General features: G+C 34.5%; 1 protein-coding gene across 1 annotated transcript in view; it reads left to right on the plus strand.

The window, feature by feature from the left end:
- The window catches only part of LOC106875674 (uncharacterized), a 55,880-nt gene that overhangs the window by 17,121 nt on the left and 23,533 nt on the right, over positions 1–15,226 (plus strand). Inside the window, exons 3-7 of the mRNA XM_014923915.3 lie at positions 4,708–4,803; positions 5,076–5,376; positions 10,368–10,963; positions 13,906–14,068; positions 14,473–14,539. Coding sequence (XP_014779401.1) covers positions 4,708–4,803; positions 5,076–5,376; positions 10,368–10,963; positions 13,906–14,068; positions 14,473–14,539 — 1,223 coding nt within the window. The remainder of the gene's footprint in view (positions 1–4,707; positions 4,804–5,075; positions 5,377–10,367; positions 10,964–13,905; positions 14,069–14,472; positions 14,540–15,226) is intronic.

The following is a 15,226-nucleotide window of genomic DNA, read 5'->3' on the forward strand; positions in this document are numbered from 1 at the left end:
CAGGTCCTTGCATTAACTAAGTGGGAACGGAAACACCACACATAGAACGTCTAGGAAATTTTAAAAATCTCTCATGCAAGGTCTCATTAGTTGCCATGCATAATAATGAATGTTGCGATTGTAAAACTTCTGGAAGCACGACTTCCCATTGAGAAACTGGTAAATTTCTGCTATGTAAGGCCAATTTAATGGAATTCCATATTACTCCATTATTCCTTTCACATTGAGCATTCCCATGAGGATTGTACACAGTAGAATGAGTAATCGCTATACCCCTATCATACAGAAATTAAGTTCTTTAGATGCAAAACATTTAGCATTATCACTATGAATAACAGCAGGAAATCTGAAAAGATTAAACAAAACCTTCAAATTACAAATAACAGAATGAGCACTAGTATCAGTACATGGAAAAATAAACGAAAAATGTGAATACTCATCCACAACAGTTAAAAAATAATGGTTCTTTGACACTGAAGGTAGGGGTCCTTTAAAATCAACACTCAATCTTTCAAAAGCTTGAGTAGATTTAATTACTGACGAAACAGGTTTTAGTAAAGCGAAGCTTTACATCATCTACAGAGTATGGTAAATTCTTAACTTTAATATAAGGAAACAATCATGTGATCCCAGGATGACACAGCGCTACATGAACATGGTACAGTTCATTATCAGTCATAGCTGCGCAATAGGTACATAATAAAGCATCAGATGCAACATTAAACTTGCCTTGGAGGTAAATGATATCAAATTTATACTGGGCTAATTCGATTCGCCAATGCATTATCTCTTCATTTTTAGGTTTATTGCGCTTTTGACAATTAAACATAAAAGCAACACTGTTTTGATCAGTTATTAGTGTGAAGTTACGTCCAAGAAGAAAATGAGTCCATTTTCTCACAGATTCCACAATTGCTGTTGCCTCTTTTTCAATACAAGAACAACGACACTCACTTGGGTTGAGGGTTCTTGAAAAAAATGCAACTGGCTTTCCATTTTGGTGTAAAATGCCAGATATAGCTACCTCTCTAGCTTTCATAAATCACTTTTAAGGTAGCTTTTGCTAAAGCATCTTGTAAAGTTTTTAAACTTGACAAGACTTGTTCACTCAAAGGAAAATATTTAGTATCAACTAACGGTTTTATCTTGTCAGAGAATCCATTTAGAATAATATGCAAATAGACCAACAATTCGACTCAGTGCTTCATGGGTACTAGGAATAGGTAGTTCTAATAAGGGTTTTACCCGGTCAGGGTCAGATTTCAAGTTACCATTTTGAATTTCATAGCTAAGCAATCGAATCAGTGAAGTGCTGTAAATTCTTTTGGCATCATTAAAAGTTAAATTATAGTCTTTAGCAGCTTGAAGAAAATGTTTTAAATTTTGATCCATGTTCTTCCTTCGATTTACCACACACAGTTATGTTGTCGATATATGCAAAAGTAGCTCTACAATTATGGCTTTCAATTATATTATCAATCACTCTCTGGAAACAGGGTACTGCATTTGTAAGTCTGAAAGCAATATGTTTGCTTTGATATAATTTTCCCTGTGCTTCGAAAGCCGTGTAAGGTCGATCTTCAACTGGAATCTCAACTAGATGATACACACTTTCGAGATCCAGTGTGCTAAAATAATTAAATTGAGCTATTTTTGTGACCATGTCATGCATATTTGGCAGTGGATATCCATCTAATTGCCTAAACTTATTTATAGTCTCACTATAATCAATACACAGTCTCTTGTGATGATTTTCTCCTGATATTACCAATACCTGGGCTCGCCAGGGAGAACACTGGGTTCAATTACCCCTTCTGCAGATCTTGGCTTATAGTATCAGCAATAAATTTTTCATTATTGGTGGACTATCTTCTCGATTTTGTAACTATGAGTTTACAGTCAGAGTTTAACTTTTCAAACAACCTTGGTGTAATGTCACTTTTAATGCAATTTAGAGTTCCCAAATGTAATGGGGGCTTGTCGCTGTCAAAGGTAATCTGTACATGTTGATGCTGTTTTAAGAAATTTTGTCCTAAATTATATCTACAAACAAATTATCAAGTACCACCAGCTTTACTTGCTCGTAAATTCTTCCTTGAAGTTCAATTGAACCCATACAATAACCGTTGTTTTGGGAACGATTTCCATTGACAGCCATGTTAATTTCATTCCTTTCGGACTTCACCACCAATTTGTTTTTACTTTGCAAAGTCTTTGTTAATATGATTCATAGTAGAGCCGGTATCAATCAAAGCAAATGCTTTCGTGCCATCGACTGTTATTGTATAATTAACTTTAGTAGCAGCTCCACTTTGACATAAAACCACAGCGAAGTTGCCATCATCAAGAGCTGCTGATGTCTTATCAAAATTTTTGCAGTTACTTGACAGCATTCTTTAGCAAACTGACCAAAATATCCACATTTGTAGGACTTGCTCCGCCTAGCGAGACACTTAAACCTCAGATGAAAATCATTAGATCCGCAAAAGGTGCAGGATTTTTGAGTTTGTTTTGTTGCTGCACAAGCTGTGTTTCCATCAAGAATTGAGATTTTGTTTTCATCACGTGGAATAAACGTTGACAAACAGCTTCCCTGGCTGTTTATAGCAGACTGGCTGCTATTATACACTTCAGAATTCCTTTGAGCAACTTCCAGCATGCAAGCTTGATTAAATATCGCTTCTAAAGTTATCAACACATCTTGAATATTTTCTAAAAATCTAAGGCAAGTTGAAGATGACATTAATCCCAAGATAAATGCGTCACAAACAGCTTCATTTTTGTGAGTCTCAGCGTCCACTGCTCTGTATCTGCAATCTTTAGCTGGTCATTTCAGTTTCTGTAAATAGTCAACTGATTGACCTGGTTCTTGTTTACATGTCGTTAAGAAGTGTCTCGCAAAAATAATGTTCAAGGGTTTCATGTACAGTTGCTCCAGAGTTTGAATTTCTTCTACGTAATTCTCACATTCACTTATGAGTTCGTAAACGTCTTTATCTATGTGCGCTATTAAACACCTAAGCTTGCTTTCATCAGTGATAGGCGGTTCAGCAGGAAATGATTCTAAAAAATTTATAAAATTTCTGAACCAATATTTCCATTCTTTTGAAGCTTGACTCAAACTTGGATCAGCGGTGAACTAATTTGGTTTTATAAATTTGCTGTCCATTCTCTCTCTAGCTATTTTTAGTTGATTAAATTGTTATAAACCCAAAATGGAATGTCTAAATTTTAAAGGTTTAAATCAACTAAAAATACAACAATCTACATTACAAAGATTGCTAAATTATAAGCAAAACCAAACTTCAACACAATAACAGTTTTATGCAGCGAGTTGCTACAGCCTCAACTAACTAAAAACCAACACTGAACACGTCATGCCACAGACAGAACTCCGTGCAGCCGCACTGCAGGCAAATAACAGCAATTGAGACAACTAAAATCACAACAGTATCAAATTAAGCAGACGTTATTTTATAGAGAATTTAATTATGAACAAAAATGAACTTTTAAATCCTTTTGAAAGATACCATATTTATTGGAACCATAGAATCTTTTTGTAGAATTCTGGAGTCTTCAGAAACTCATTTTGGGAGGCACTGATGTAAAGAACAGCTATTCTACCACACTACAATTGTAAATGATTTTAGTTTTGCGATGGTAGAGATGGTGGAATGCCAAAAGGAAACCAGTCAAATTTTTTAATCTTCTAAAAACATGCAGAGACTATTGGATTTACTTTCCAACCGTTGTACTGTGTGAGGTCCCACTTCTTATATAATGTTTATGGCTGATAATAAAATATTGTTCAATTCAAGTCAATGCTTTGCCAAAAATGTTAGAGCTTCAGACAAAATAATTTTAGTTCTTTGGAAGTAGACTTAAAGCTGTCATCCAGTTTAACCCTTTTGTTACCATATTTCTGTTGAGATGCTCTGTGTTTCTTTCAATTAATTTTAAATATAACAAAGAATTTAGTAAAATAACTTAGTTGTCATTAAGCTAGTGTTAGGAACATATTGCAACTAAGGTTTGGTGGCAGATTTTAATTCAGAACTTTTGAAAACAGGACATTTGTACTATAAAGCCAGAGGCACTTTCAGGTGGGTTGGGTATCGAAAGGGTTAATATCACTACCTGGTCTTGAGCAGTATTTACTCTGCAAACATTCAATTCAGGTCTTCAGTTCGAAGATAACGTTCCTCCTATCTTTCCTCCAATCATGGAGAACCTGAAAAAAAAAGAAGAAATCACTGACTACCTTCTATGTCTAAGTGATTAAAAAAAAATCTATGACTATTTTAGTTTTGAGATTTCACATCACTTGTCTTCATTACCTCTCTTGCCTTACCTACAGGTAATCATACCCATTTCAGTGAAATCAGCCACAAACCTTGTTGTTGTCACAGCTGTAGATAGTACTTATGAGTGAAGAGAGTATAAAGAGTAAATCACATGTTCCAACTTTTTTTGTAAATAGTAGACCTAACACCAGTAACTGGTCCTTGATTCCCTTTAGCAAGATTCACTGTTGATAACATTTGGACCGGACTCTTGGCTCCATTCACACCTATGGTTTTCCTGCTGATATCCTTTTCTGTAAACTTTTGTTTTCTTTTGCTAATAAATGCAAATGTTTATTATTAAAGTGAAAAAAAAAATGCATTTACATCAGTTCTTAGCAGTAGAATTTATTTATCCTTCCAGTTCTCAGATCCAGGTATTGCCCAAAACACCATCAGCTAAACAGTGCCGTGCCCAGAGAAAACAGAGTGAGCTTCCTTCATTTATAAGCAGATCCAGGTGAGCTATGCCATTGTTATGTAGAAATGAATTGGAAATGAACTGTTGAAAATTAACATTTAACTTTAGTAATTATAAAAAATGTCAATTTTAATATTTTGTATATCAATTAAAGGATGGAAATGTTAAGTAATACGAATTTTATAATAAACTTTGAGTTTATTTTCTGTTAGAAAATGTAATATAATAAGATGAAAATTTTCAAGCATTTGTTGTTATTGTTGTGGTGGTTGAATGAATGAAATATTTCATGTTTTCTTTCTCTTTTATAGCATTTGTGTTGGGAAGACTCTTCAGTTTTCTGAAACTGATACTTCATCTTGCAATGATGAGAATATCCCACCTGAAGAAGAATCAGATGGTAATACTAACAGTAGCTATTCAACACGCTCTACTAGACAAAGAACTGTGCAAATCTCAAAGGCAAGAAAACAACCTGCACGAGGAAAATCCAAAAGAAATTGTTCTAATTTAACATCTCCCAAAAATGGCCAAGTGTTAACCTCAAATATTGATGCTGTTTCACCTGCCAAAAAATCACTCTCTCCTCAGAAGTCTTTGACTGACTCAAATGTATGTATTTCAATTTAATCATTTCTTTTTAACTGGGAGTTAATGGAAAGAGCACATGGTGTGAATGGGGTTCAAGAAGTTGAGTTAAGAGTGGGCGTGTAGAAGACAGAGGTGGAGAGGGTGAAGTTAGAATGCTTGATGGAGACGATGATGAAACGTAAAGTGTGGTGGTGGTGTCACTAAGGATTTGGTTAATGGTGATGGTTGCTGGACCATGAAAAGTGCTGGGTTTTTTGTTTTTATTTAATTTTTATATTACTCGTCACTTAAAACATGTACTTTAGTGCAATTAATTATCTGCCAGATTGAAACATATTTGTTTAAAGAATGTCAAATGATAGCTGGCATAAGCTAACAAGAGAAAGAATGGGAAAGTTTAGCATATGACATAGAGAGGAAAGAGGGTCAGATTACAAGAACAAGCACAGAAGCAGCAGCTTAGAAGAGGAGAATATATGAATGAAAGAGAATACAATGAGTGTTTAGCACAGATGAGAGAAAGTTTAAGACAGAAAGGAAAATAAAAATTAATGCATGTATCAAGAAAACTGGAAATTCATAGTTGAATGTTACAACATTGGTGAAATTATTAATGTATTATGTAATCATTGTGAAGCTCAAAACATAAAACTATAGCTTTCAGACATGTTTCTTGAGTTTTTACCATTCAATACGACTTATGTGAACTTTTACATCATCTCAATCAAATGCCTCAAAAGAATATACAATTCTATCTTAGAATTTTCAAAATAACCTTGGAATTTCAACAAGTACTGCTAGTTATTTTTCATCAGCTTCCATTGTGTCAAATTATTTCAATGTGTTATCCATAAAAAATTTTTAATTTGAAATCACAGATTCTTATCCAGAAATTCTAAGATATTATAGTTATTTGACTGCCAGAGTCAATTTTCAAATTAAGGTTGACAATATTGAGTGTCATGTTAATTCTTTTGATATCAATCCACCTGAGACCACTCTTGTTTTTATGATATAAACTTATTAAAACTTGCCATCAAAATTTCATGTTATTTTGTTCCAAACACCAGCTTAATAATGACTGTTATTTTACTAAATTCTTCATTCTTTTAAAATTTGAAACAAAGGCTGAGTATTCCAACCGAAATATAACAAAGCTCATTGTAGAGTTTCTGGAGCAATTTTATAAATACATAAACGATTTTTTGTGCAAGACACTTTATTTCACATTGCTCCAGTTCACTCAGCTGTAGAGATGAATTGTGACATCATTGGTGCTTAGCTTTATCAGCCTTAGCCTTTCTCTTGGATAACATTGGTGGTGTGGAGAGGAAAGGCTGGTTTGCATGGGTGACTGCTGGTCTTCCATAAATAACCTTGCTGGGACTTGTGCCTCAGAAGGAAACTTTCTAGGTGCAGCCCTATGGTCGTATATGACCGAAGGAGGTCTTTACTCTTTTTCTTTAAGATTTATATACTGCCTTAAAAGGATACTAGTTCACACACACACATTTAATAGAAGTTTTACCAAATGCTTGATTATATCCACAATTAGCAACATTTTAATCGAATTTATACTTGTTTTTTTTTTTCTTACCATGTGACATGATGTTATCAAGATCATTCTTACTGTTTTTGAGTTTCGTTCATCTGAAATTTAGAAATTATTTCAAACTGTTGAATGAAATCCGTGCATAATGCATTAAGTTTCAGATCACCTGACTAGATATTTTAATGCTTTTACACAAAGTTCATCTGTGAGTTTCATTTAAATCATATCATTTCAACTTTGTAGTTTAGTTCAAATAAAAAAAAGTTGACTCAAGTGATTTTTGAAAATAACCTTGAATAGATTTGGTTAAATTTTAATGTTGTGAATCTACTGAAAGCAGTTGTTAATTTCTTTTGGTGACAAATTTATGCTAAAGTTCATTGTTTAAAAATACAAGGTTTGGGTTTGTTTTTTTTTGTTTTTTTAATCATTAATGTCTAGAATATTCTTTCTCCTTTCTGTTGTAGCAAAACATTGTAGCCAAGCTTCTTGCTATTTCTTTGTGTGAGGGTTTGTTATTTACCAGTGTTAAATGCCATTGTTGTATCACCAGTCTGTTTATCTAAATGGTCATGGTCACATGCTTCCTTTTACATTCAGCAGTTTTATTCAACTAAAACATTAAATAATTACATCAGCCACATATAGACCTAGTCATGTACAATCACACAAACACATGGCACTATAACAATGATATCATGCTCATGTTACGCTAAGTTCCTCTTATATTTTAACCATGATACAAAATAGATTTCTTTTGACTGGCCATAAGGCCAACTTCTCTTGTGCATTATTTAAATTACAGTAGTGGGGTCAGTAAGAACAAGTGTATTGAAATAGTTATTATAGAAGATTAACAGCGTGTTGAGACTAGATATTTTACATATATCCTGATATATCTAATATCTATCTTTCATGAAAATTTCAAGTGAATGGAATAAATATTTCATAAGTTATGAGGAAATAAACAAGCAATCTTCCAAATTGCACTGGCCAAAAGTTAAGGGTCACTTAGAAAAATTAACTACTAACCGAGGTATTTGTTGTTTAGAAGACTGTTAATGGACTAACAGTTACTTCTTATGATCTTCCATTATTAGAACATTCAACTGTCAACATGGTGGCTTGTGAGAGACAACTGGTGTCCTGTGATGAAAAACAAAGGATTGTGTACTTTTACCGAGAGGTCAAGTCAAATTCTGTGATAGCAACCACTGTAGGAAGGTCTAGAAGTGTTGTGCAACGAATTGTAGCTTGTTTTAAGTCAAAAGGATCGACAGATGCTAAACCCCAAACTGGTAGACCTCGTAAAAACTTACCAAGACAGGATCGTATGATGGTTAGAATGTCACTGAAGGATAGGTTTAAGAGTGTTGAGATATCCCACGAGTTTAGCTCCACTTCCAATGTCAACATATTGCGCAAAATAGTTTCTCAGAGGTTATGAGGTTCTGGGTTGCTTGCTCGGGCACCGGCAAAGAAACCTCTGATCTTCAAGAAGAATCAAAGAGCCCATCTTCGTTTCACTCATGAACATGTCGTTTGCACAGAAGAACAACGGTCGCAGGTTCATTTTAGCGATGAATTGAAGTTTAATGTGATTGGTTCCAATGGTGGGATGTATGTCCAATGAAGAAGTGGCAAAAGAAGACAGTGTAATGGTATGGGGAGTGATCTTTGCAGCTGGTCCTTGTCCTACAAGGGACTGTCAGTGTTGAAATCTACAGGCAGATTCTGAGACAACATGCCCTTCTACATCTCTGATCCTCATCAGTTCAACCTCTTATCTTCGTGCAGGACAACACTCCCTGTCACACTGTGAAGAGTCAGATTTTTTGAGTGACAAACGGGTTGATCTCATGGACTGGCCACCTCAAAGTCCCAATCTCAACCCTATAGAAAACGTTTGGAAGATTATTGGAGATGGTGTGCAAAGGAGAAATCCAAAGAACCAAGATGAACTCTAGGAATTATTGAAAAACGAATGGAACACTATTACTCCATTTTACAAGAAAATTAATTCAGTCCTGTGGTAACGGATGTCAGGAAGTCATTGATAGTAAAGGGATGTTCACAAAATATAAATAGTAAGGGTTCTTTTTTGTTCTTGTTCCATTTTTCAGTGTTTTTGTAAGTGACCCTTAACTTTTGGCTGTTGCAGTTTGGAAGATTATTTGTTTATTTCCTCATAACTTACGAAATATTTATTCCATTCACTTGAAATTTTCACAAAAGATAGATATTACATATATCTAAATATGGGTAAAATATCTAGTCTCAACGTTTTGTTAATCTTTTATAATAAATATTTCAATACACTTGTTCTTACTGACCCTTATATTATGGCCATTACTGTATATGAAAGGAATGGAAAGTAATCTTGTCATTAGTTGACCTCTAAATATAGAGATATGCATAAATAAAATAATAGATTTGTGTTGGTTTCACTAATAACTTTCAGTTGTTTAGTCAATTGAACTATCTGCTCATTGAAGTAACAGCTAAGTGAACATTCCACAAATATCTGTACTCTTAACATATTTCTAAGTTGGGATTAGTGTGACAAGGCTAGACCTTTAAATTACAGGTGCAATCCATTTGATAGGCTTCCGCAGTTTCCATCCTCCTAATTTCACTCTCGGGTCTTTAGTTGACCTTTGGATAATTACTGCAAGACAATTACAGTGTTTGTGCTAACTTCCATTCTTCAGTATGTTACATTTTTGTAGTATTGTTTTGATTGGCAACTTCAAACCATTGCACCTAGGCAGTCAAGAGGCAGGTAATGGTGTTCACTACCACAACATCAGTAGCAGAGAACTACTGATCTAATGCTGGGTTTAATTTAATCAGCTGCACTTTTTCCCAAAATTTTTAATTTTGTATTTATGTTAGAAATCATTAGTATTTGTAAAACTAGGTATGATGATATTGTTTCTCTATACGATTGAGTCACATAACCAGTAAATATTTCTTTTTAAAAATATAAGGGAGAAAAGGAACAGTCATTGGATGTATAAAATCTGCTTGTGCTTAGACAAATTTGATTAAAGTGAAACTGGAGAAAAACCGATGTTTGATGCTAAAAAACATCCCACTTCCATATTTTTTTTCTACATCTTTCTGTTACACAGGACTATATTATCCAATCTCTCCAATTTTTGAAGGTGTTAGGGTGTGATTTGCTTCTAGTTTAAGATATTGAGCAACCAAATAACAATTCCCTTGTTGGGTGTTGTTGCAACAAATGTTCTAATGACATGATTCTCTTCCTAATTTTAACCAGTTTGTCAGTCAAGCAAACTAGGGAAAATGAGCTATGTGTTTTGCTTAGAAGGCACACTATAATGATTATTGATAACATGAATTGAACCACTTAGTAAATGATTGATTGTTGAGCTCTTACTCATATTTAATTTTATGTTTTTGTTTAAATTTAACCTTAAATTTATCTGTCTAGGACTCAAAAACTGAGAACAATCCTATCACCAATGCAACTGAAGTATCTCCAAACAATAGCGTGGCTTCAAAGGTTGAGTGTGAAAAGCAAGTTTCTCCATTGAATAGTGAACACAGGGTTGACAATAGCAGCTATGTAATAGAAAGGGAAAATCCCTCATCAGATATCCCAAACATTGATGATGCACAAATTTGTGAGGATACTTCAAAGACTGATAAATCTAAAAATGGTGAAGATATTCCAAAGACTGATGAATCTCAAAATTGTCGGGATATTGCCAAGACTGATGAATCTCAAAATTCTGAAGTCATCCCAAAGATCGATCAATCTCAAAATAGTCAGGATACTGTTCCAATTAAAAATACTGAAAAGGCAAACTCTGATTCTGGATTACCGAGTGATACTAAAAGCTCTAGCAGTAACTCTGAAGTATCAACTCCAGCTGAACAATCCTCATCTTCAGTGGAAGTTCCACAGGCTTCAAGTCCTGAAAGGCCCCGCACCAGAACCAGGCAGATGCAACGGCAAGCTAAAGCCACTGCTGCTGCACTTAATGACGATAATCAGACTTCTGATGTTTCTAGGCCATGTACAAGGTAAGTGCAATCTACTACTTAGGGTTGTATATTGTTCAGAGTACAAAAAAATGTTCTTCAGTTTAATGTTAACATTAATTAAATTTCTGATTTAATTTGCTCACTCGTTTCATTGATGGTTATAATATGACTCAGCATGGTTTGACTAGTTATTTGTGCATGTTGTATGAAGTTAACATTGGCCTGTATAAACAGCAAGAGTTTATGGTACAGGTCATAGCTGACTATAAATTTTTTTTTTTTCTCAAGAAATTGAACTGTATAACTTTGAGGCTTCTGCAGTTTCTGGAGTTTGTTAAATAAATAGTTTTGATAAAATGAAAACTTTAATATACTAGTATGATTTTTAAAAAGAAATTAAGCGATTTTATTGGTACAGCTGTTTAGAATGCTATAAGCCTTACAATAATAACTATGTGATTACTGCTATTTCTAGCACACTAAACGTAGTTGGATTACTTTGAAGTTTGTTTAAATTAGAGATCTATTACAACTATGATAAATTACTGAAAGAAATATTTACTAAGCAAGTGTGGTATGTGTAATGTCAGTGTGAATACACGACACTGTAAGCTCCCTGAGAGAAAAGTTGGACTTAAGAAACATTAGATGTGGTGTGCAAGAGAGACGACTGCACTGGTATGGTCATGTGTTGTGTATGGATGAGGACAGCTGTGTGAAAAAGTGTTACACCCTAGCTGTAGAGGGAACCTGGGATGAGGTGGTGAAGCACGACTTTCGAACATTGGGCCTCACCAAGGCAATGACAAGTGACCGAGACCTTTGGAGATATGCTGTGCTTCAGAAGACCCGGCAAGCCAAGTGAGACCATAACTGGCCTATGCCAGTGTAGCATAACCAGCTCATTTAAGAGTACCCTTAATAAACTGCACTTGCGAAGATCTGTTGAGGCAAGTGAAATCATTGTCGTGACTGATGACAGTACTGCCTGATTGGCACCCATGCCAGTGGCACGTAAAAAGCACCATTCGAGTGTGGTCATTGCCAGTGCCGCTTGACTGGCCCTCGTATCACCGGCACATAAAAAGCACCCGCTACACTCTCGGAGTGGTTGGCGTTAGGAAGGGTGTCCAGCTGTAGAAACTTTGCCAGATCGGATTGGAGCCTGGTACAGCCTTCTGGCTTGCCAGCCCCCAGTCTGTCCAACCCATGCTAGCATGGAAAGCGGGTGTTAAACGATGATGATAATGAATATTTCAAGTTCACAAATTTATATATTTGGTACAAGATAGTTTTTAATGAGCTTTTATTTATATTGAATTTTTCATTTCATGTTTATTTCATTCATTGTTTACAATGTCATCTCCTCCTCTTCCTCTCTCTTTTTCTCTCTCACACATACAGTCTCTCTGATATAAGCATACACTCCAGGTTTGATTTCATTATTACACAAATATCACAGAATTTTGCAATTCATCATAGGGTGTCCAAAAAATATACAACTGGACAAGAACATTTAGCAGCAAAGGCACAACGGCAGAGAAAGACAGGCAACTGAATCGGATAAAACCAGGGCAAAGCAACTGAACAAATGTCTGAATATGTACATAGATGTAGAGATGATTCTGTTTCTGCTACACATGACCAACTGGTTAGGGTATCTCAAGAGGAGAATATTCTACTTCAAAATAAGATCCTGAGTCAGTTCAAATTAGGAAGAATTCTGTTAAAGGATTAACAATGAAAGCCAGTTTCGATGATTTTCAAAAGCAGGCTGTCCTGTCTATTATACAGCCACATGATGCAAGGAGTCTCTTTGACAATGTTTGTTCATACTACAAAGCTTACAGATGGGCTGCTGAATTGAAATCTATATGTTGCTTTGAGGGGATGGTAAAAGTTGACAAACTGCTTCCTTCTCCATAGTTGGACTACTTTGATGTTTGTAAAAAAAAAGAGATTATGACTGAAAAAATAATGAAAGCAATATAAGTGAGCACTATTATACAAAGAAGTAATTGGTTGTAAAATATCATTTATTAGAATTGGGTATCAAATGTGAAAATATCAAGTGGCTAGCAGAAAACTGCCCGGAGGGCAGTCTTTCTGCTAGCGGTTTCCATGGCTAGATGCCCTTCCTAACACCAACCACTTTACAGGTACTTGGTGTGTTTTTTATGACATACTAGTGAGGTTACTGTGCAGCCTCTAGGACTAAGATTCTCTCCAACAAAGTGGAGTAAAGTACAGAGGGAAGTGGCTTTATGGTTGGGAAGTAAGCTTCTTAACTATACAACCATACACACACACAGAGTAAGAAAGAGAAAGAGAAACAAACATACATAGACATATATTTAAACACATCAACTTTTCCCCTGATTCGTTTTCACTGCTGATCACACACACACACACACAACACTCCTGTTTATTAATGATTTATAATGAAGTTAGTGTTTGAGCTTCTCATTAAAGCTTTTAAGTCATGAGACTATAGGCTATTAAATTGAGTTTTTTCTCTCCATTGCAGAGACTGATAACTCCATTTTGTTTGCTTAGTTTTTATAAAGTTGAAGGCCTAGTATCACTGATTTAACATCACGTGGTTTTTGAAAAATTTTTGGAGAGTTGCAGGCACTCAGAACTGACCGTTTCCTACAGATGTTCAGGCTGGGCATCAACTATATTGATCTTGAAAAAAGACGCCTTTTGTTTTTGTATACTCTAAAGCTGTGTGGTTATATTTTAGATGTTAAGTGCAAAGAATTCAGAGCTATAAGTCAGATTGGAAATTGTTTGTACAGGATTTATAAATTTAATGAAAACCTATTACTCTGATAAATATGTTGAGACAGATCTCAAGCTTTTTACATAAGTGCTTACTCAATTATTTTGTTATGAGGTTTAAATAGATTAGAAAATATTTACTCAGTTGTTACTTTCTGACATGTGAAATGCATAAACAACAACAACTATATTTTCAGAAGTCGCGCACGCAAACGGACAAGTGAAGAAGTAGAAAATGCTTTTACAACTGACACAAAACGATATTGTGCAGAGGAAATGAAAGAGTCCAGCAAGAAAAATGTTTCATCTCAAGAAGTTGAGGAAGATGCTGATTGTGAGGACTCTGAAGATGAAAGTGAAGTAAGTTTTATTTCTGTGAAGTTTAGTTTCAACAAAATGATATAGAAGATGGTGGGGTGGAGGCAATTAGAGAAAATTGGTGAAAAAACTATTGCTTTCATATAGCATTGTTAATTTGTGTTATAAAAATATAACTTTCTATTTTATCAAATTTTGATTTGGTAACATTAGGTGAATTTTGTTTTGCCAACAATACTATAGTTCGAATATTTAGCTAGTTATATTTTTATTACTTGGATTACTAAATTCATGAAGCTGAGCATGCTTTTTAGAGAAGTCATTTTAAAAATTTTAATTTAAATTTTAGTAAAAGGAAGTGAAGCATTATATCAAATATTTGCATTGAACTTGCTAAACTGTTTGCATTCATCCATTACTTGACTCTTTTTAATTTTATTTTATAGTCCAAAATCAAATCCTTAATTAATGAATACACTACCCCATCAAATTTATCTACTCCTAAACATAACGGTAAGTTTCATATGCTTTTATTTCATATTCCAAAAGTCAGCTAAATAACATTTTCATGTTTACTTAAACTATTCAGTGTAGCAGCTAAAATTTCTCTAAACAAACATTTAGCTATTTTTAAAATGAATATCAGTGAGTCCTAAATTTTAGTATTCTGTGGTTGAAGCTAATTGTGCAAAATCATATGATCTTTATAATATGCTACACTTTTTCATTATTTTGGCATACTACATTCATAAAGCAGTACTACAAACATGTAATGTATAGGTACAAAATGCATGTATAAAATGACAAATATTTACTTCATGTATTAGTATGGTAAACAAGCTTTTGTTTCTCCTGAAGTATCCATCTGTGGGTTATCATTTAACAGCTATCTTTCATGTTGGCTTGTGTTGCATATTTCAGCAAGATCCAACAAGTCAACAGGCTGCTGGATGTCATCCACTTCACAAAATGTACTGAATGCTTTTTTATTTTTCTTCTTTTTGATGGCACCAACACTAATGAGGTCACCATGTAACTCGAAAGACCGAAGAGCTTCCTTGACTTAAGTTCTTTAGTTTTTTAGGAGAGAGAGAGGGTGGGTAGCTTTATATTAGGTATTGGGAGTTAAAGTATGAAAGAAGGGACAAGAATAGGTTTCTTGCTACAGAGGACATACACGGCTACCTCATAATATACAAT

The sequence above is a fragment of the Octopus bimaculoides genome, chromosome 8, assembly GCF_046866305.1.
Source record: "Octopus bimaculoides isolate indiv1 chromosome 8, ASM4686630v1, whole genome shotgun sequence".
NCBI lineage: Eukaryota > Metazoa > Mollusca > Cephalopoda > Octopoda > Octopodidae > Octopus > Octopus bimaculoides.